Here is a 24,583-nt window from a genome sequence, read left to right as displayed (position 1 = left end):
TCGGTGTGACAAAATCACCGATAAAAGTCACAGATATTTGTCACAGTCACAGTTGTCACAGATACTTGAAAATATCGTTCAAGCTCATCTCTATCCATGCATAGTCCCTTCACGGCCCTTTTGATCCTGGCGCTTGGCCGATATGTAGGACAATAAAGTATTGGTTCATAGCCTGGTAGGAGATTCGTTAGGTGAAAGTGTTGTATTGTTGAAAGGTAGGTAGGTTGCAATTCTTTACATTTAAGATACATTAAAGATATAAGTGTATATATTATAAGTAAACATTGGGTTTAGTCTTGAATATTTTATCGTTCTAGATTGATTACGGTGTCCACACCTGTGGAGTAACGGTTAGTGCGTCTAGCCACGAAACCTGGTGGCCCGGATTCGATTCCCGGTCGGGGCAAGTTACCTGGTTGAGGTTTTGGTGAAACGAGAGTTGAGGGACTTCCGACGATTTAGCAATAGAAAATGGTCGAATTTCAAAGCCGATTTTTTGGCATTTTTGTGGAGATGCATTTTAAAACTAAAGCATTCTATTGGTAATTGTTACAAGCAGTGGCGGCTCATGAGTATTGAATTAAGAGGGGCTGCATACAAAAATAAACCAAGCAATTTACTTTATTTAAAGATTAGTTCCATACGCCTTATCTTGTAAGTTGTGTTTAAATGAAACAGGCTCATGTTAGTAGATTTACTGGCATTTAAAAGAATCCTGCGGACAAAATTCCGGCACACCGGCGACGCTGATATAACCTCTGCAGTTGCGAGTGTCGTTAAATAAACCATAATTTAATTTTTTATATGCAGATTTGAACCTTAGAAATATCTAACTGGCGGTGTTGTAGTTGTTTGTATTATATATATATATATATATATATATATACATTATACATCAATAAATGAAAAAAATAACTGAGTCAAAAATTGAATTCAGGAGTACGCACCAGGGCGCTTGCCTCATTTATTGTGATGTCAGATGTTTCAGATTCCATTATGGTTTGAAGACATTCTAGCAATGGCTCCTTCTTTTTGTGAATAACATTTACTGTTCTTATTTTAAAATTCCATCTCGTTGCCCCAGCTGATGAAATTGTCTTTGAAACACATTAATCTAATACAGACTGTGTGGAGATCGAGAGAAGAAAGCAGGGATACTGGATAAATTATCAAAATATATGCGAGCCTTTGTATTTTGTTTAGCGGCTCTTTCCATTATGAGATTCAACTGAAGGGCACTTAATTTCACATTTCTCTTGAATTGTTAAGGTACTGAACTGAATAAACTGTAAATATTGTACAGAATTAAACATTGTTGCACTTGTTATACTCACAACATTAAAGAAAATGTATTTAAAACTGCGCGCTACTGACAAACTGCTGCAAATTTTGCAGCGCCTGGAAACTCTGGATTCACGGCAAGGGGCAGCAGGGAGGAGGGGTAAAACTAACGCGCAAAGCATCCGAGACGAGACTGACAGCTCCAGAGGAGGAAGTGGCTTCACCCTATAGTCCTTTTCTCTGGTTTCGCTGTGGAAGCACCAGGGGAGGAAGTGACTTCACTAACGATTGCGTGCATGTCATTGAAAGCGAAATTTTTAAAAAAATTCGAGCCGCTAAATAGACTATAATAAATGTTTGTCACAACATAAAACGAGACAAGAGCCACAAATGTCTGGGAGTGCTGCAGCTCCACAGCCCCTCTTCGAAAGCCGCCCCTGGTTACAAGTAAATTAATTGTAGAGATATGTGGCAAATTATCTGTGAAATGACACGTCCAACGTAATGCGAGTGCAAACGTTCTGTTTTCTAGTCAATGAAAGATTGTAGTCATATGAAACACACGATGCGATGTAACGTGAAGAACGCAGAACTGTTATTAATTCAATACCCACTGAAAAACACTCAACTAGAGCACATAATATTAGAATAAACACACAAATATCACAACGGAACTTTCTTTGGAAACCCGTCATTATGATAGACAATGACGCACTTCATCTGCCAACGTAAAAAAAAACAAAAATCACTACTTCAAGACAGCCACACTCAATTGCTTTCACCTTCTTCGAAACGGACACTGCCGGGATAGAGTAATTTTACATCTTCAACCAGAGCATCAGAAGGATCGCGCACCAGCCTCGAACAATCCTTCAGAAATATTCACAAAGGTGATCACTGAGGTCTTCCTTGCGCACGCCTCCCCGAGACAGACATCCCCTAAGTGCACTCCATGCGTTTTCGATTAAGTTTGTGCATGCACCGCTCTCTGGATCAACAAAGTTGAGGCTGTAATTCACAGTCAAATAACGGAAATAGTTAACATCCAGCCCTTCATATCCCTTCCAGCAGTCCGTCATTATTGTGGTTTGAGCGGCGACAAGTTTCCCAATAAGACGAAGCAAAGTATCTTTGTCCCTCATTATTCGGACAAATCTCCAATCGCACTTCCTTCGTCTCACGATCTATCATGCCCAAAACCCAAGAACCCTCCACAACACGACCAGCCTCAAATTTCCTACGTCCAACCTTGCATTCATCAATTTCTACTATATGATTCGACCCTCCAATTCTAGGTTTGTTCTTGTAACGGCGATCCAGACTATCTGAAAGTAAAATAAAATTTATAGCAAACAATAGCCTAGAAAAACCTAACCTAACCTGTCACAGTTTCGTATAATTTTCAAAGCACAATAAAAGCCTAAACTAACCTAACCTAACTTGGGGTCCACACCTGTGGAGTAACGGCTAGCGAGTCTGGCCGCGAAACCAGGTGGCCCGGGTTCGAATCCCGATTGGGGCAAGTTACCTGGTTGAGATTTTTTTCCGGAGTTTTCCCCTCAACCCAATATGAGCAAATGCTGGGTAACTGTCGGTGTTGGACCCCGGTTTAATTTCACCGGCATTATCACCTTCACTTCATTCAGACGCTAAATAACCTTAGATGTTTATACAGCGTCGTAAAATAACCTACTAAAAATAACCTAACTTCTCACTAAAATCCTAAACTAACCCAACCTAACCTGCCACAGATTTGCCTTCACAAGGTATAAAAAAGCTTAAACTATCCTAACCTAACCTGTCACAATTTCATATGCCTAAACTAAACTAATCTAACCTCTCACTAAAATTCTAAACTAACCCAACTTAACCGCCACAGATTTATCTACACAAGGCATTAAAAGGCCTAAACTATCCTAACCTAACCTGTCACAGTTTCATATATGCAAACCACAATAAAAGCCTAAACTAACCTAACCTCTCACTAAAATCCTAAACTAACCCAACCTAACCTGTCACAGATTTGCCTACACAAGGCATAACAAAAGTCTAAACTATCCTAACCTAACCTGTTACAGTTTCGTATATGCAAACTACAAAAAAACTCTAAATTAACCTAACCTAACCTGTCACTAAAAGCCTAAAGTAACCCCACCTAATCTGCCACAGATTTGCCTACACAAGGCATAACAACACACTAAACTATCCTAACCAAACCTGCCACAGTTTCGTATATGAAACCATAATAAAACCCTAACATAACCTACCTAACATAACCTGTCACTAAAATTCTAAACTAACCTAACCTAGCCTGCTACTAAAACCCTAAACTAACCTAACATGTCACAGATAATTACGTAACGCATAATAAAAGTCTAAAGTAACCTAACATGACACTAAAATCCTAACCTAATCTCTCACTAAATCCTAAACTAACCTCACCTAACTTGTCACAGATAATTACATAACGCATAATGAAAGTCTAAACTAACCTAATCTGTCACTAAAATCCCAAACTAACCTAACCAAACCTGTCACCAAAACCCTAAACTAACGTAACTTAACCTGTCACAGATAATTACGTAACGCATAATAAAAGTCTAAACTAACCTAAAACCTGTAACTAAAATCCTAATCCAACCTGTCACCAAAATCCTAAACTAACCTAACCTAACCTAACCTGTCAGATAATTACGCAACGCATCATAAAAGTCTAAACTAACCTAACCTGTCACTAAAATCCTAAACTAACCTAACCTGTCATTAAAATCCTGAACTAACCTAACCTAACCTGTCAGTAAAATCCTAAACTAACCTAACCTGTCAGTAAAATCCTAAATTAACTTAACCTGTCGCAGATAATTATCAAAGGCATAATAAAAGCCTAAACTAACCCAATCTGCCATAACAGTTCATTTCCTTACCTCTACACACTTCCCTCCAGTATGAAAACCAATCCGCGATCGTTGACTCCGCTACATCTGGTACATTCGTCTCATCGCACTCCCTTATTGTTTGGGAGTACGAAAACTTTACAGCAAAACAGTACATTATAAGAAGAACTCTCATGGTTGACAATCTCGCACGACTGAAAAATGTGTTATTTGCAGCAGACAACTTAAATGTTCCATAAACCTCAAATAAAGAAACCGTATTTGACTCTCCTGCGAAATTGAGGATACAGCAATTCCCCACAAAGTGGACACTCCATATTTGCGGGAAGCAGACCTTTCTCCCGGCACCACTGTTGCGCTTCATTTTCACTATTAAGAATGCTCAGCTTTCAAATATTAATACGATCACCTATTGCAGCCATTTCCACAACTACGAATATATATATTTTAAAATTCCCGCTCGAACATTACAAACTAGCGCGAAACATTCGCAATGTCTTGGTACAACATGTAAGAGGCTGAAAGTGCGCTTTATCTTCACTTTTAACAATGCTCAGCTTAGTAAGATTAAGACAACCACATAACGGCAGTCATTTCGATAGCTATGAATATACATTTTAAAATACCCGCTCAAACATCCCGCTGGAACACTGCGAACTAGCGCGAAACGTTCGCAATGTCTCGTAAGTTATGTTGGTACGACATGTAAGAGGGCTGAAGGTGCAGGAAGAGAAGTCTCTCAATCCTCGTTCAGCCGAGGTTTTTTGCGGTGTTTTCCCTCAACCAAATTTGAGCAAATGCTGGGTAACTTTCGGTGTTGGACCCCGGACTCATTTCACCGGCATTGTCACCTTCACCTCACTCAGACGCTAAATAACCTAAGATGTTGATAAAGCGTCGTAAAATATCCTACTAAATAAAAAATTGATTACGGTAAATGTATTACACTACTATCTGTACCGATATTTTACTGCCGTTTGATATTTCGTAAGAAGTATTAGCTTTAATTGCAACATCAAAGCGAGATTTACATGTATTTACGACGTTAATTTTATTGCAGTAGTTGAGAAAGTTTTATCATCCAGTCTGCTGTCGAAAAATCTGAAAGTTGGAATTTATAAAACAGTTATATTACCGGTTGTTCTGTATGGTTGTGAAACTTGGACTCTCACTTTGAGAGAGCAACAGAGATTAAGGGTTTTTGAGAATAAGGTGCTTAGGAAAATATTTGGGGCTAAGAGGGATGAAGTTACAAGAGAATGGAGAAAGTTACACAATACAGAACTGCACGCATTGTATTCTTCACCTGACAATTAAGAACATTAAATCCAGACGTTCGAGTTGGGCAGGGCATGTAGCACGTATGGGCGAATCCAGAAATGCATATAGTGTGTTAGTTGGGAGGCCGGAGGGAAAAAGACCTTTATTGAGGCCGAGACGTAGATGGGATGATGATAGCATCTTATTACTACAAAAAAGAGCACTGAGGGTAATATTCAATAAAAATACCAAGGACTCATGTAGAGCACTATTTCCAGAGTTAAAGGTAATGACAGTTTACAATCTATTCATTTACAGAACCTTGATATTCCTTAGATCCAACATAGATCTTTATCAGACTAGATCAGATATACATTCCTTCTACACTAGAAATAAAGATAAATTAGATTACACAAGGTGCAGATTGAGTGTGAGCTCAAATACCTGCTTTTTTAATGGCATAAATATATTTAATAAGTTACCATTGGAGGCGAGAAAGTTACCAATAAATAGGTTTAAGTCCTGCATACATAGATGGTTGATGAACAGACCTTTTTATTCAGTGAATGAATTCATGGAGTGTGATGTAAATATTGTATTTTAGAAATGTAACCCTTTCTTTATATTTTAATTTGTCTCTTTGTATTTTAATTATACCTTTTGTCCTTATATAAATGTGTTAACCATCAGCATACTCTGTTTATCTCCCAGTGTTTGTTTTGTTTATTTCTCAGTGTTTGTTTATTTGACTATGTATGTTTATTTGCTTATAATTATTTGTTTACTTGTCTATATTTATTTGTGCTAAGTTTGTTTATGCATGTGTGAGTGTATGTGTGCGTGTGTGTGTATTATCGAACCTGACGATGTCATATCCAGTCCTTGTACACTGGTTTCTGACAAATAAATATTATTATTATTATTATTATTATTATTATTATTATTATTATTATTATTATTATTATTATTAAAATGGATTTGAGGGAGGTGGGATATGATGATAGAGAATGGATTAATTTTGCTCAGGATAGGGACCAATGGCGGGCTTATGTGAGGGCGGCAATGAAACTCCGGGTTCCTTAAAAGCCAGTAAGTAAGTAAGTTTCTATCCTAGAGGGCTATTCGCTATTTTGGATCTCATTTCACATGTGGCTGATAGTCTTCAAAAACAGTTCTAAACTGGTAATATATAAGTATTCTACTGCTGCAAAATTTTCGTCGACATTGAAGTAAAAATGTCACGAGAACTGAAGAATAGTAAAAGAGTACGTGTGTGTGTGCGTGCGTGCGTGTGCGCGCGCTTCACTTGCGTGATTTCAGTTCCGCATATTGCGGATAGATGGCAGAACTGTGACCCATTTTCAATTTGTGCACCAATTTGGCGAATCACGCTGTACATGATGTATGTGAAGAGTTATGTCGTGTACTAGTGTCAGAGTATATGTGAGTGTTCGTGTAGTCTAAGTGTAGTGCAGACAATAGGTGAGGATGATGAAAGGACAAGCGGAAACCCGGTGCCGGCATGTAGGCTACTCTTGTCGAATAGCAGCAATGAGGCCACCAGGATTAATGTCCCTATCCGACGGACGAATCACTGTCAACAGTGACATATGCCTTCTCTTGATATGCACTGCGGAGAGATTTGAGATTCAACTCAGGCATATTGGTGCACAATCCAGTGATTAGAAGTTGTGCACTGCCACCTCTCCTAGTCATGAAGTATAAATTTTACATCTGACCCCTCCGGGAATTGAATCCGGGCTGGCTAGTCTGGAGGCAGATGTGCTGCCACAGAACTAACTTGGTGGAAAAAATTATAATAGTGTATATTTTGAAGACACAAATTTTCCCTAGATCTAAATACAATACAAGTAGATAATTAGTCATAATATGTCGTTCAGTAATATAGGCCTACTGGTTTTATACTCACCTTATACCTACGTGTTCGCTGTATGAGTTTTCCGATGTGCTTTTGTTTCGCCTGATGTAATGATCATGAATTGCGTTTATAGGGCATATATAAATGATAATTTTCATCAGTGGATTAAGTAATGTAAAATGTGACAATAATAGTTGTATTCAAATCTGGCTTTGAGGTATACCTTGAAGCTGATTTGAACAATTTCAAGGGAAAAATTGTTCCGAAAATTACATTGAGAATTAGACTGATACGTAGTTAATATGAAGCCTGACCAAATTTGATTTGATTTGATCCCGGCCAACCAGTCACTCATTCGAGTGCACCTCAACACATGTATGGACTTCGGTCCTGCGTTCATAGACATCTATGACGTAGTGCAGAGGGCGGCCACTAGAGGGAACCCAAGAGATGGAGCTTAATCTGAGACGATTCTAAACGGCGTCGGGGTTGTATCCGGCGTGGCTTAGTGGATAAAGCTTCAGCACGTAGAGCTGAAAACCCGGGTTCAAATCCCGGCGCCGGAGAGAATTTTTCTCCGTTCCATCACTCTTTCATCATATGATTTGATTTCATTTCATTTCATTCCATAGACCTTAAGCATTGAAGCTTTAAGATGAGGAATAAACATCAGAAGACGATTACCTTGATTATAGCTACCACGAAACACTGTGAAAATTTAGAGGTAGGCCTACAGTATCAGAGTTAAGTTATACAATTTTTTTGGCGAGATAAAAATAACATCTTGGGACTGAACTCAAGTCTTCAGAGAAGAGATGTTGTGACATTGCTTAGAAGTGGAGGCGATGTGCTTATCATTTACCACATGATTTTATAACTATTGAATACTTTGTTTCTAGTAATACAATTTACACAATGTATGCCCTTAAAATTTCCGTACGTACTTTGTTGCATCTATTTTTCCATCAGCTATGATAAGGTCTACATTTTCTAGATAGGAAGAAACAGGAGAGGAAGAAGGGGTGGTCCACAGGAGCCTGGCTGTGTTGCCTGTCTTATATCATTACTGGAAGAAGGCTGTCGAAAAATTTATCACTTAACATTTAAACACAGGTAAGTTATATGCCTATAAATTAATTTATTATTGGACAAAAGTCATACATTGTCGCTTCAAAATGATTTAACATTTTTTAAAACTCTGCATAGAATTGGAATATATCAGTCCCATTGTGCAACTCAAACCAAGAAATGGGTTCGGAACACCTCAAAAATCTGTGCTTCATTGGCTGACCATGATAATATCTTTGAAAAATATTGGACTAAGAGTGGTCAAATGACTTTATTGTCAAACGCCTGGCATTAGAAAACAACAACAATAACATTTTCTAGAACTAAAACGTACTCAAAGGCTTATATTCATACGTCATTCTTTTGTGAAATGCATATGTCACTTTCATTCTGTTAATATTAGATATATAGTTTCATTTATATTTAATGCACTCTGTCTTCTAGTATTGCCGCATTAGTTGAATACACTTATTGTTGCTCGATAATTAATTATAAAGGTAGTCGGGAAAACTGTAGGCCTACTTACACAGACCCATTATCATTTACATCCGTCCTCTTCTCCGCCAGATGGTGGAACAAGTTCAGCAGTTACACTTTTTATGTATAAGTGTTCACTATTATACAAATTATCAAATCTTTACTTTCATCATTCAACACACACACAGACACACACACCTGCGATCGTCTGTTGGTTCTATAGAGCAATGGGATCTGATGTTCTCCATTATGAGTTTGCATAATCCATTTCATATTTACTTTCCCGTTTATATGAGGACGTCTTTTGTTTCTGTATATTGCAGGTATTTCTTGAAAACAAATTCTGAATGTTCAACAAAACATGTTACAGCCACTCTAAATATGGCTCTCCCAACATCTTATATCATGAATGTCATTCTCTATAACTTTCTCTTTCAGTTGAGATGGATGTGATAAAGATGGAACCCGACATCAGCCCATTGCCTGTCCAATCAAGTGATACAGAAGAGAAGAAGCCCTTATCAGAGGTAATTTGAAACTGACTATTAGGTATCTCTTTCCTACGTTCGAAATGCATAGTACTGTAAACTGTAACACAATAACTATACATCATTCAATGTACAATTAGCAGGCTGGAATGGGCCTGCACTAACAAAGGACAAGCCAACAGTTGCTTGTACTGCTCGCCATCACCTCACAAGTTACATTTTTATATTAAACATAATATTTTGAGAGTTGGTCAGATTTACTTGGTTAGGGCCCTTACACATGAGAACTTCTGGCCCCCAAGTTCGACTGCAAAAGGCAGTTGGTCTGCCAGCAACATGAGCGACTCTTCGATGGCAGAAGCAGTCGACATGAGCAACTCTGCTGTCGACACGGGCGATGCATGTCATCATACTGCAAGACGTATGTTATTATTCACTCGCATTATAATAATGGATGTCGAGCAGGAACTACTTTTATTGCTTCTTCCCCATCATCGAAAGAGGCGTGCTAAACATATGGAATACATCCGATTCTTATGCATCGAGCACAGTAAGGCCATTTTCACTGCCTTTTCACGAGTTTCGAGCCCATGAAGATAATTTTTTTCAGTACTTCAGAATGTCAGTGTTATCATTCGAACATCTGTTGGAAAAAGTGGGAGACATAGCAGACCAAGGAAAGTTTTTTCTAAATCTTCTGAAACATCTGAGAGAAGGACACCTAGGAACACACTGCAGTCTCGAAACTAGGAGGAACAGATGAGCATGAGAAGTCAAGGAAAGAGAGATGCTGCTGGTCTGGTCAAGGAAATTACAGATAATACACCAAGACGTGCCATAAAAGTAAAAAAGAAAAACCTACGACAAATATGTTACCTTTAACTACTGCACAAAGTTAGATAATAGAACACTTATTAAATTTGTCTAAATTCACCCCAATAATGGGTTAATTTCTTTTACACAATGTAATGAGAAACAAATGTAATGAGAAGTGTTATACAAAACAAATATGTCACCTGTAACAACTGTATAAATTTTGATGAAAATCTATTAGATAGAAGAGTTAATAGTTTTGTCTAAATTCACTGCCTATAATGGGGTAGTTTCTTTTGCAGAAATATGATGGTAGTTTGTATAAAAAGCAAATATGTTACTTGTAACTACTGGGCAAAGTTTCATGATAATCTGTTAGATAAGAAAAGAAGTTATTATGTCCAGCTATATTTACATTTTGGACCACTGTGTGTTGCTGACCTTGGCATTTGTAATCATCCATGTGAAAGCATAAAACGCTGTCGCCAGTGGTGGGAATTGACTGTTTGAGAATGGCAGCAGTTGCTCTGCTGTCGGGTTGAGCACTCATGCGAAAAGCAAACGACGTTTTCCATTGAAATGCATTGCCGACTGCATTCACACGACAAGCAGTCCATAACGATGACATTTTGCAGTCGACCTTGGCAGCTAAAAATTGCTCGTGTGTAAAGGCTCTACAACTGTGCTTTAGTAAGCTTCAAACGAAATATTTTCTTATAAATCTTGCTAATTGGTAACCTGTTCTATATTAATGATTATAAATAGAGTGATGTGTTTGGGAAGACAAAAGAAGAATGCTTGAAAATGATAACTGTTGTAATTTTATTCTTAAAGGGTAAGAGTTTTGTCCACATTCGATCTGAATGTGCCACTATCGCATACATAAAATTGTTCATATCATAAGATTTCTATCTACTGTGGGAGGTGTATCATTTCCTAGCTACCTTTTCCAAAAGCTGAGACAATCTTTGTTTTGAGATAAACAGTATCCCTGTTCTCTATGCACAAAAGCACCAAACAAAGAAATTAGTTGAAGTCAGGTCTGGAGAATTTGAACGTGATGTAATTGGCTGCCTTGACCTCAGCGTTGGGTATTTAATGTTATTCATTGGCTTCTTTTCCTCTATGAGGTCATGCTCCATATAGCTGGAACACCATGCCCATGATGTTTTCCTATAGCAGCTGAGGAATGAAACTCTAACGTGATCCGTTTCTTGAGATCTATACATCGTAATGCCTGAATATGTTGCGTGAAGTAGAGCTAAAGTTTGAGACAGATTGTATATGGCGTAGCTATCTCTGCGGACGTTTGTATGAGACTCTTCTTGAGGCTTCTTGTCATATCAACACTATCAGTAGCTTCGGTTTCGAGAACACGCCTATGGCCACCAGTGTGTGGCTTGTTAATAGATCCATTTTCGTCAGAATTACAGTAGTAACAGAGCTTTCCTAACATGATGTCCATGGCTAAGACGATGTTGAACTGATGTTACACTACCAAGTTTTGTGAACCACAACACATTCGCTAGTTGTCTTGCAGTAAATGACGTTTTCTTTATTCACTCATTGCTAGGTCACAGTCTGACTTGTTTTGTTCTTGAAAACAGTGATGAAAGATGCCGTCATGTTGGAACTGAAATAGCTTCTGTAGCAGTCCTGATATGAATTTTATAGCGATTGTATTTTATGTCTTCCAAAAGGGATCATACTGTAGTATTGTATGCAAGGTCATGAAGCTCACATTTAGTGCAAGTGATCAGATGCATGCATGGCTGTGAAATATATGTGAACCAGAGGCTGACATTTCTTGCATCAATCACGCCCATGCTCGGATGCAACAGCAGCGCGAGTGACTGCATAGGAAGGCGGTAGTTGGGTGGAGATAAAACATAGCGAGTTCCTTATGTAGTTGTTTACTGTAGGGTGACCTGAGCCGTAACCAAGCAGGACTGTGACTCGATCGCCCGCTCAGTTGTCTATAGCAGTGGTATTCAACCTTTTTTGTACCGTCAAACTGCATTGCAATTATATAAGAATTCACAAAAGACTTTGATGGTCCACACCTGTGGAGTAACGTGCAGCGCGTCTGGCCGCGAAACCAGGTGGCACGGGTTCGATTCCCGTTCGGGGCAAGTTACCTGGTTGAGGTTTTTTTTCCGGGGTTTTCCCTCAACCCAATATGATCAAATACTGGGTAACTTTCGGTGCTGGACTCCAGACTCATTTCACCGGCATTATCACTTTCATCTCATTCAGACGCTAAATAACCGAAGATGTTGATAAAGCATCGTAAAATAACCTAGTAAAAAAAAAGACTTTGATTTATGTACTAAAAATTTTTATTATTATTATTATTATTATTATTATTATTATTATTATTATTATTATTATTATTATTGATCACCAGATGTATTTTTAAATACAGTATTTAATACCTAAAGACAAAATTTTTAAATAGAGTATTTAATACTTAAAGACAAAATTTAGAGTTTTTTATCAGTTTTTTTGACAATTTTCAGGTTTGCGTCTCCTATGAATCAACCTTTCAGTGTTTGATGGACAAAACAATGTTTGTTCGTCGACGAAAGGGAGAAAATTTTGCTCCTGGATGCCTGGTTAACACAGTTAAACACCCAATATCAGTCATTATATGGTCTGTGATATCAGGCAAAGGTTCAGGACGACTCTACATTGTTCAGGGAACAATGAAACAAGATCAATATATCCAGGTATTGGAAAACAGGCTTATCCCTCAGCTGAACGAATGGTTCCCAAATGGGGAGAAATATATTTTTAAGCAAGATGGTGCACTTTGCCACACTGCTAGGAGAGTCAAAACGTGTCTGGCTTCCAAAAACATTTCACTTTTGCCATGACCAGGAAACTCACCGGACTTGAATCCCATTGAGAACGTCTGGGCCCTCGTAAAAAGAGAGATAGCAAAAGAATTTATTACTACCAGAGTTCGACTTATTAAAAGGCTGATACATGTTTGGAATCACAATGAGAGGCTCCAGGAAATTATACAGAAGTGTATTGTAAGCATGCCAAAGAGAATTGAAGCTGTAATTAAAGCCAAACAAGGTCGAACGAAATACTGAAATTTCTGTAAAAATCAGGTGTGGTTGGTTATTCATCAATATTTCTTGAATTAATATTGTTATAATTATAATTTTACTTAATATTGTTTAAAAATTAAATATGTAATGTGAATTCTGCTTAAGAAAGGAAACCAGAGTTCAAATGAGGAAGTAATATGTAAAGTATAGTAAAAATGTGAGTGATTATAATAATGTGGCCAGGTACTGTATATATCTTAACAATCTGATGTCTTCTGATTGCAACCTGGATCTGTATTTCTATATTACAGTTCAAATTTCACTACCCTGCAGGCATGTTATTGCTGCCATTACTTTGTAATATTTCATTACGTATCTCTTCTCATTGTGACAGTCATCATGCTAAATTTTCTTAGTTTCCCGTGGATATCCATTTCTCCATGATATGATGCCTGATATGAGAGGAAATTGAAAATATAGACTTACTCATTTCATTTTTTATTTGTTTTTGGTTTAGACCTCTTTGGTTCAATGCCTCTAAAGAACTTTACCTTAGTTTTTGCAGTTGAAATGGTATGAAGAATTAAATTTTAGTAGGGTCGGGAATATATTTCTTCTTTGAATGTATATAATATATTTATTTACCTTAGTTTACTTTACTTTGTAGTGACAGTTCTTTAGTTTCATGCATTATTGTATAATCTAAATAAACTGTATATGATTTAGTGACATGCATTTTAAAAAGCTTCCAGAGTCATGGGAAACAATGCTGCATAGCTGTTTCCAAGCCACTTATGTTGATGTAAAGAATATCTGTTTGATGTTCTTAAAAGTAATGCGTATTTCCAATGTCCTTCACTCTTCTTGAATTCTGAAAATACTCTGGTTGTAATAGATTAGAAGGTTAGACGGACTTAGTCACTCGATTGTTCTGTACCAGTACGTTTCTTTGGTATGTCGCAATGAATATAATTTTGACTATTATTTGGTGATTTTTCCTTGCAGCTTTCATAAACACATAATCTACCGCTACTATTGGCAAGGACAGTGAAGAGTTGAAGGCATAGATCAGAGATGTCTCTGCCACAATTTGTCATGAAATGCACCGCAACTTCATTGAATGTTGCAATGATGTGCCACAAATTAGTCATATTTCTCGCATTGTATTTGAGCACTAATAACACTTGATGGAATTTTTTCAGTCTAAATGCAGTATGTAAATTCACTTTTGGGGTAGTGCTGAGTGGCAAGTTGAATATGAAACATTATAATCTCTGTACAGAAAACATTGTGTAATGTGAATTGCACGCCAATACAGATTTGGTTGTTATTTATTCAATCTCGCAAGTGAAATATTACTTTTTTTCTGATGGTCGCTGCTTTTAAAATCTGCCTTCCTTTTTCCTTCAATTTTTGCATAATTTCTACCCTTTGCTGCAAGTAGTGTTGAAGCACCGGCATGCAGACCCAGAATGCAACTGTAACACTAAACTTGTGTTCGGCTTCTGTCACATTGTAATGTATAACTCACTCAGAATGTCTCTGTGTTCTGCAGGAAGGGAATTTATTGGATCTGCAGGTGGCTAGGATAAAGGAGGAATGCGTGGACGACAGCTACGATCACACATCAGAGATGAAATTTGAAGAAATTACATTGCCCAATAATTTCCCCGTGGTGAAGTGTGAAGCCGAGGTGAGTGGAGCTCATTGGTGTGCTGGCTCTTCTTCCCAGTGTTTGACTTACATTCCGTTGTTCACAGAAGCCTTCTCAGCACATCTGTGTTGACAGCGAATTTTTATATTTATTACTTATTTCGTTGTTGCAATATAGTCTGTATTTAATGTGTGATATGGCTGTTTGGTTATGAAGAAAATTCTCTCAATTATAATACAGTTATTTTGGCAGGGTTTCAGATATTGGTAAGTAGCCTTAAGCGCCTAATATTACCATCTTGAATATCTCGTAATGATCGATAATCTGTATGCTTCCCCACAAAATTAAAGGCTAGTTTTGGATTCACACATTTAACATACATGATGTTTGTGAGAAGTATAGGAAGGTGTGTTTTCACCACAATAATTATTTAGGATAAATGTTTTAAAAGTGTTATTTTATTTCGTGGGTAGAAATTCTAGTGAAACGAGGCTGCAGGACGAGTGTAGCAACCACGAATATACTTAAACTTCCCCAGATGGATTGACTCACAACTAAATAGATCAGATCTCGATAGATAAACGGAGACATACTAGTATAGTTCATAAATGGGAGTAGTAGGTTCCTTTTCTTTCTTATTTCATGCGACATGTCCCTTTCTGCGCTCAATTTCTTCCTTCCAATTTTCTTAAATTATTCAGGATTACTTTGCAATTTTCGTAGTCATGAATCTCACTAATATTGCCTATTGAAGTCTCTCCCGAGCCTATATGTTTGTTCGATATGATCTTCCCTCACTTCTAAAGTTAGTAAAATCATTAGCCCACATTATACACTTTTTTAAAGGTTTCTAACTAGTGACCTCGTCCTATTTCTTCTACTAAGAAGATTATCAGATTTCTTTTTGTGTGCTTGTTTTCGTAGTAGTTGATTCTCTGCTTCATTTGATTATTCTCAATTATCAGTATCTCTATCTTCCCGCTGTTGTTTTTCTCACTTATCCTCAAATTCTCTTATATGTTTATTCTCTGCCTCTTCACTCGGATTTGCTATTTTTCTGATGTTCCTCGATCTTTCTCTTAAGTTTTCTCTCTCTTTTTTTTTACCCGCGATTTACCGTTTTTTACACATTTTTACATTTTCAACTTTTGGTACGTGATCTTTTTAAACATGCTCCATAGGATGTTGCTCCCTATATATGACTCCACAGAACTCACTCGCTCATGTCTTCACACTCCGACTTACTCCAGTAGACTCTGGAAGGACACAGATAGCCAGAGCTCCCAGCGCCTCCTTTAAGCACAGCATTTCAATCTAGTACCTAGCAGTATATGAAATTTGTTACAATTATCTCAACATTGAAGAACGACATAAATTGTGATGAGGAGCTGTTATCTGGGAGATAGGAGGAAGGTTATGAATATTTACAAGTGTTTAATTTCGCAATTATTTAAAGTCAAGTTTTATACCAAATTCTGTTCGCATCATGTCTATTTAGTCCATACATGTTTTCTTTGAGAGGTATTAATAAAATATATGCGCATACGATGTAAGTAAAATCTCTTCTATGGAGTCAGTGTGATTTATAACTTACTGGAAATTCGAGTTAATTCTGTATTAGTAACAACATCATGCATTCAAATATCTGCACCTCATTCTTCGAGTGAATGTAGGAGACGTAACTCCTACAAAGAGTTTGTAATACTTACTAGAGACACATACCCGTGAGTGGCAGGCAAGGAAAATGTCACAAATTGAATCGGCTAGCATCCGCCATTAAAGGGAGTGTTTGCGGCGCGAAATTCGAAAACAGTACCACAATACATTGATGTTAGGCTGATGATAGACACTGTTTTAAACATTTTTAACAAGGATGGATCGTGGTGAAATAAATATGAATGGCAGAGGAGCGCTGTATTTATTGAAATATTATAGATTCATCTATGGTGATATTATAAAAAATAAATTAAATCACCCATATGTACTCGGGATAAGTAAGTGAAATATTGAATAATGGCAATGCCAACATGAATAATTATTGTCAGTATTACCAGTATTGTTTAAGGCCACAATAATAGATATCCACTGTAATATTTAAAATAATCTATATTTTTGTCCTTTCATGCAAAGGAAGAGGAAGGTATATGGTGCTTAGAAAATGTTTAGTGGTGTAATATGAGATCATCAAAATTCTGGAAACACTGATTTAAAACATAATAAGAATAAATTTTTATCATCATAATCTATTAATTGTATAGTTGATGGCCACCCGGTTAGAGGTCATTATAGACTTTTTAATGCAGCAGTAGTAGTAGTAAGTCTAATAGTAGTGAAATAATAGTAGACCTAATTGTAGTAGTAACAGTAGGCCTAGTAGTAGTGGTAATAGTAGGCCTAGCAATAGTGATATTAGTAGGCGTAGTAGTAGTGATATAATAGAGGCCTAGTAGTAGTATTAGTAGTAATAGTAGGCCTAAGAATAATCGTAACAATAGGCTTAGTAGGTAGTAGTAGTAATAGTAGGCCTAGTATTAGTGATATTAGTAGGCCTAGTAGTAGTGATATAATAGAGGCCTAGTAGTAGTATTAGTAGTAACAGTAGGCCTAAGAATAATCGTAACAATAGGCTTAGTAGGTAGTAGTAGTAGTAACAGTAGGCCTAGTAGTAGTGGTAATAGTAGGCCTAGTATTGGTGCTATTAGTAGTGGTGGTGATGGTAGTAGGCCTAGTAGTGGTAGCAAGGCATGTTGTGGTAGTGGTGGTGGTAATAAATCGGTTGCCATCGGCTACACTTTCAACAATAAACTAGAAGTACATACTGTACCAAATGGGAACATATATGATTTCATTTATTCTGAAACAAAACAGTTTTATACAGATGCTGTCGGAGGATTTTCTTGTGCACTTTGCTATTATGATCCATTGTAATAAGCTACCGGCGTGGCTCAGTCGATTAAGGTGCTTGCCTGCCGGTCTGAAGTTGCGTTCGGGCGCGGGTTCGATCCCCGTTTGGGCTGATTACCTGGTTGGGTTTTTTCCGAGGTTTTCCCCAACCGTAATGTGAATGCAAGGTAATGTATGGCGAATCCTCGGCCTTATCTCGCCAAATATCATCTCGCTATCACCAATCTCATCGACGCTAAATAACCTAGTAGTTGATACAGCGTCGTTAAATAACCAACTAAAATAAAAAAAAATCCATTGTAATATGATGGCACCTAACCCTTACATACATTGTTGAAATAAACCTGATTAATGTGTTTCTGGAAAAAACTTTTTCCAAGAAATGTTTCGACATTCTGTAAACACATTCAAAGGAGGAACTGCATTCAGAACATTCTTCCAAATATTAAGAGATGCATGCTTTCCTGGGCATCCTACAATAGTAGGCTAATTTAGAACAATTATTTGCGGCACAGTAATTCACCATTTTCATATTTTTTCACTTCAAGTGTACTAATATTTATTCGTACTCCTCAAGTAACCATGAACTACTCGCAATCACGACGAAGCATCAACTCCCTTTAATGGCTGCCGAACAGCGGTTCAAATTTGTATACTACACTAGCGCCATTGGTGTCTCTAGTTCTATATTACAAACTCTTTGAACTGATATTACTTAAAATTTACTATTTAGAGCAACACACGATCCCCTAGAACAAATTTAATTGCATGCAGAACCTGCAGGCTGTCTTTACACAATCTCGTATTGTAATTGTCACACAAGAGATCGTATGAAACATTTTCCTGTTCATAATTTTTATTGGCAGAAATCATAGGGATAAGTTGAAGTTCATTGTTTGCTATCAGTATTTCACAAAAATATGCGCATGTTAGCTTCGTTAGCTTCGAGGATGTAAAATATTTTAGAGCACATCTACTAAAAATTCCTGCTAAATGTGATATATAGAATGTTTAATAGAAAGGATGATTTAATTTTAAATATTTGGGCCCACAATAGAATCTTCGGACATTTTGGAGTTTTGTTAGATTTTCCGAAGTTACTGGCTGAGTTAAGACATATTTGCTTACATTTTATTCTTGCAATGGTTGTTCAATTCTTAGTGTATTGGAAACGAAAAAAACCTTCAAAATAAGAACTCCAAGGATCGCCTTTTGCTACTCAGTTTTCTATTTGGATTAAGTAGGATTTAAATGCAGGTCTGTGTCATGAAAAATCGATGCACTTTTCATGTAAAATTGCGCCATCTTTCTGTTCTTTTAGGAAGAGTTGTGTGATTTGGACACAGTAAAGGTCGAGTTGGACCTGGAAGTTTCGGCAGAAGAGAATGAGATTTTGCCTGATAGGTGAGTGTTGTGTGATGAAAGTCTTCACATGGTAATTTCTTTCATTGCTTCATTAAAATTGTCACATATGACGTTAATTTGCAATCTCTTACGGCATAGAATGGCTTGTGAATATAATAATAACTAGCCGTACCCATGTGCTTCATTGTACTTCTTAGAAATAAATGTTATTGATTTAAATATAAATACCTACAGTTATGTAATTACTTAGTCAATAACAGGTTTTATATGTCGTAAATCGTTTGCTCCTGAATCACTCTGAAATTTGAATTTAAAACTGCATTTAACTGTTATTATCAAGCAGTACTCTCTGGAGTTGTTCAGTCAATTCTACTTTCAATATTGATACCATATTACACCTAATAGACAATTGGTCAGGTTTGAAATAAAATATACTTTTAAGAAGTGAGGGCTCTTACTCTCTGCTGGAAGAAGATTTCCAATTAAATGATAAGCCTATGCTTGAGCTTTAAATGATGACATAGAATTGACTTTATGTATTTCTTTTACACCAAACGATGGCACTTATACTGTCTTATATTATTTAAGAAGTGTGTTGATAACGGATGTAGGTACTCCAATAAGTAGTTTTTAATTCCTTTTATGGGCTTGAATCACAGGAGGAACAACTTTTAGAACAGCACAACATATCTTTTTGGCTCATTACCCCATGTTTTGTGTTGCATTTATTGCATAGTCTATTCTCGTTATCAATTATAACACAATTCAAATGAGTATAGTCAATATTTGAACCATAAAATAATGGAATGCTAAGGTAACGTACTATTGCAGCATACACTCTCGTTCGTTAATTCTCTGAGAATGTACAGCACTGTTTCCTCTTTCTCGAACCTGTTACGTTCAAACTCTATTACTGGCAAGTCGATCATAGTGTTCGATGCTAGTTTCTCTTGGTCAAGTCTGCTGAAATGATTGTGTTCTTAGTTAGTTTATAAACGAATCCCCTGTTCTTTCTCACCCTTATTAAATCTCCGAATTTTGTTTTGCTTTGAGTCATAAGTGTTTCGGTATGACTGAGTCTTTTGTTTCGTCGTTTTGTAGTACATACTATATAAAAAGAATAGGGATATCTACCTAATGTTAACGTATAGAACAATTTTCAGAGATTAACTTAGTACCCGACATTATCAATGTACAGCTGATACATTTCCACTAAAATGAACGAAGCACGATTCGAATTCAGAGCCCCACACGTATTACTGCTCCTCTAGGAAGCTGCAGAGCCAGGATGCTGTTTGCCATTATCCTTGGTAAATTAGGCACAACCTTGCAGTGTTATGTAGTATATGAAACTTTCAAAATTAATTCCAACCTGCACTGCAGAATAAGATGCAACTTCGATATCCTCCCATACCACACATGGAGAAAAAACTTACTTAAATAGTTGAAAATAACCTCAGGATTATAACACATCACTCTAAAGTTGGCACTCTCTTATAATGGTACCTCAAATCAATAAATGCTCGTGGCAAGGATCTCGCATTTGGTTGCACACCAAAGTACATCAGTGCGCAATTAGAAAAGCAATCATAAATGATTTCTTGTTTTTTTTTTAATTTGCAATATTGCTGTTTACAAGTAATAAACGAAAACTTAGTTGCAAATTTAACAGAAGAAATACTGAAATCAGAAGTAAACATTGAAATAATGAAACAATTGTCTTTGGAGAGAATATTAGGTACCCTCCAGAAAACTGGCTTCATTTATACACCGACGATTTTCAGGGAACAAGGTGCAGGTGCAGGTGTTACGTGCTGTCTCTTCTCACTTTATAGTTCTCTTCGATGTGGAACAACAAGTTTTGATGGAGAAATAATTGTAATAAGTGAAAGCCTCAGGAATCTTCTCTGCTATAACAGTAAATTAAAAAATGCAGTTATATTGTCTGACTGCAAAGCAGCTATTTTATCAATAGGCTCTAGACACACACCTTCATCTCAAACAGTAGAAGTAACTAAAATGCTCTCTCAATTAATAACACTCAATAAAAAATTGTATTCCAATGAATACCATCCCATTGTGGAATCCTGGGAAACGAGAATGCGGATGTTTTAGCAAAGAAGGGCAGCACTGCTACTTAGAGACCTGTTACTAAATCTACGTATTACTCCGTGAAAAGATTTATTAAATCTACATACTTAGACTTCAACAAACAAAATTTTATAACACAATCTCAAGGGAAAAAATGGAACTCTCTGCATCATAATCCACAGTTAATTCCTGATTTACCACGAAAATCGTCTGTAGCTGCATTTAGATTGGCAACAGGCCATGATTGTTTGGCCAGACACCTGCATAGAATTGGAATATATCAGTCCCCTAACTGTCCATTGTGCAATTCAAATCAAGAAAAATCTGTGCTTCAGTGGCTGACCATGACAATATCTTTGAAAAATATTGGAGTACAAGAGGCCAAGTGCTCAGGTGGATAAGGGGACACATATTGCGGCGCATGCAACTGTCCATGGACAGTATTGGCAGCTTATTGAAATGTTAGGTGTTTGAAAATGACACCAATTGGCCCTCGTAAGTTTTTTTTTTTTTTTTTTTTTTTTTTTTTTTTTTTTTTTGCATATTTCTATCTATTAATGGCGAGTTCAATAAATAACGTTTTTAAGTAGCTTGGCATTTTATTATATTATTATTTCATTAACTAACATACAACAAGCCACCAGTGTAGCTCAGTCCCTAAGGCTTTTGCCTGTCGATCCAGAGTTGCGCTCAGGCGCGGGTTCAATTGCCGCTTGGCCTGATTACCTGGTTGGGTTTTTTCCGAGGTTTTTCCCATCCGTAACACAAATGTCAGGTAATCTATGGCGAATCCTCGGCCCATCTGGTTATCACCAATTTCATCGACGAAAATAACCTCGTAATTGATACAGCGTCGTTAAATAATCAAATAAAAAACATACAACATTCCCTATCGTGACTACTGGCCCACTCTGTACAATCTTTGTGTAAATGCTAAATTATTGTGACTTTTATATACTGATTATATATTTTATGCTAGTTTTGCAGACACACATGCCAGCAGTGAAATATCACAGTGTGCGGGCTTTGCATCCGAAGACCACATCAGTAGTAGTCAGCCTGCAAACTATTCTGTTTCTTCGGAGAAAATGCTCAGACTTCATACAAAGGAAAAGCGATTCAAATGCGATGTCTGTGAAAAGAGTTTCTCGTATTCCACTAGTTTGAGAAGACATATCTTGAATCACACAACCCAAAAGCCTTTCAAATGCGATAAGTGTGGTGAGTGTTTTGTTGAACAGAGACGTTTAAAATGTCATGCACTTCTGCATATAGAGGAGAAGAAATTCAAATGTGATGTTTGCGGAAAATGCTACATTAATCCTGGAGATCTAGAACGCCATACACTATTGCACACAGGAGAGAAATCATTCAAATGCGATATTTATGGAAAACGTTTCTTTGATTCGTGTGATCATACGCAGGTGAAACCATTCGAATGCAATGTCTGTGGAAAGCGTTTTTTAAAAAATGGAAATTTAAAACGGCATTCCCGACTGCACACGGGCGACAAACCATTCAAATGCGATGTGTGTGAGAGATGTTTCTCGGAGTCTGGTAACTTAAAATTGCATAAACGTACGCATACCGGCGAAAAACCATTCAAATGCAATGTCTGTGGAAAGGATTTCCTTCAAAATGGAGATCTAAAACGCCATACACGATTGCATACGGGCCACAAACCATTCAAATGCGATGTCTGTGGTAAATGTTTCAGGGATTCTGGTAATCTAAACTGCCATAAACGTATGCATACCGGCGTGAAATCATTCAAATGCGATGTCTGTGGAAAGTATTTCTTTCAAAATGGAGATCTAAAACGTCATACACGATTGCACACGGGCGACAAACCATTCAAATGCGATGTCTGCGGAAAATGTTTTTCGGATTCTAGTAATCTCAAATACCATAAACATATGCATACCGGCGAGAAACCATTCAAATGTAATGACTGTGCAAAATGTTTCTCGCGGTCGAGTTCCTTAATAATTCATCAACGCTGTCACACAGGCGAGAAACAATGAAATGTAATGTCTGTGGAATGTGTTTCTCGGATTTGGGTTCCCTTACAAGACTTCACCACCGAGAAACTACTCGAATGAGAGATTTGTGGAAAACTTTTCTTTGATTCTAGTCATCTAGGAAGCCATGAACCGCAGCTTACGGAAGAGAAGTCATTAAAATGCGATGTTGACTGCGTTGTTTAAGTAGTCATACATACCGATATAAGGGGAGAGAATATTCAAATGGGATCAATGTGCATAGTTTTTCTCGTAGTCGTGCCATTCAAGGAGGCATAATGCTTTGATGTCTTTGTAAGTTAGTATAAAAATGCATGTACATGGTTGTCAACTCTCGACAAAATAAATGTAAACGTAAGTATTGTGACTAAGAGTGTTCCTTGCTTGATTTGTTTATAATTCTATTTATTTATGTTACATAAGTGCTTAATAATTATTGAAAATATTATTTATTACAAAATAAAAAAAACATTGCGAAACATACAAGTATCACTATTGATACTTCGGATCCTAACCAAGTGAAACTATGTTTGTTTGTAATTGAATGTTACTTCATTTTTAGCACAAAGTCAAGGAGAACTTACGACGTTAGTGAACCAAATAGACCCAAATGTCTCAGATTTTGAAATTTAAGACTTTGAGGATGAGTTTGAGCCTCAAGTTGCGATTTTAAATGGACATAATTCTTCATGGGACTCATCAGATGAACCTCTGAGTAACATACGAACTTCTCAGTCTCCAGGAGGGAGGCAGAATGTGCAGGAAACATACAGACGCAGGGAAATGTAAGTTTTAATGACCTAGTATAGTAAAAAATTGTGATGCTCTCATAGGATATATCATCATCATCATCATATCCCTCACGTATTAGACCCTACAGGATCTGTTACGGTCTCATGCCAGCGCTTTCGTGGTCTTCCCAATTTCCTCTTTCCTCTTGGTACATAAGTAAGAATCTGTTTAGGCCATCTAGTGCGATCCATCCTTTCGACATGTTTTTTCCACTGAAGTCGATATTGTTGAACAAAATTAACTATAGGATCCATTTTGAGTTCCTGCAATATGTCCACATTTTTACGGTGTTCCAGCAAAGAGCATCCCGCTGTTCGTCTCATGAACCTCATTTCCGCTGTCGTCAGCCTTTGCTCATGAGCTTTTCTGATTGTCCATGCCTCGCTACCGTAAGTGAGGACCGGTCGAGCTAGTGTTTTATATACCTTTAGCCTTGTATGTTTCTGAACATGGGAGGATTTGAAGATGGCGTTAATGACGCCAGTGATTTTTATAAATTTAGATATTTTGTTTGACATATCTTCATCAGTGATGTAA

The 24,583-nt window shown here is 37.1% G+C and overlaps 1 protein-coding gene across 1 annotated transcript; it reads left to right on the top strand.

The window, feature by feature from the left end:
- The first annotated feature begins 133 nt into the window (after positions 1–133).
- Positions 134–23,617, top strand: LOC138692700 (zinc finger protein ZFP2-like). Its single transcript, XM_069815832.1, has 7 exons — positions 134–215; positions 8,309–8,427; positions 9,298–9,386; positions 12,680–12,889; positions 14,775–14,912; positions 19,099–19,181; positions 22,213–23,617. Exons 3-7 carry the CDS (start codon positions 9,303–9,305, stop codon positions 23,255–23,257), a joined length of 1,560 nt encoding a protein of 519 aa, XP_069671933.1. The 5' UTR covers positions 134–215; positions 8,309–8,427; positions 9,298–9,302; the 3' UTR covers positions 23,258–23,617.
- Positions 23,618–24,583: the final 966 nt, after the last annotated feature.

The sequence above is a fragment of the Periplaneta americana genome, chromosome 17 (genome assembly GCF_040183065.1).
Source record: "Periplaneta americana isolate PAMFEO1 chromosome 17, P.americana_PAMFEO1_priV1, whole genome shotgun sequence".
NCBI lineage: Eukaryota > Metazoa > Arthropoda > Insecta > Blattodea > Blattidae > Periplaneta > Periplaneta americana.
Note: the sequence above shows the minus strand (reverse complement) of the source record. Positions and strands in the feature narration are given on the sequence as shown.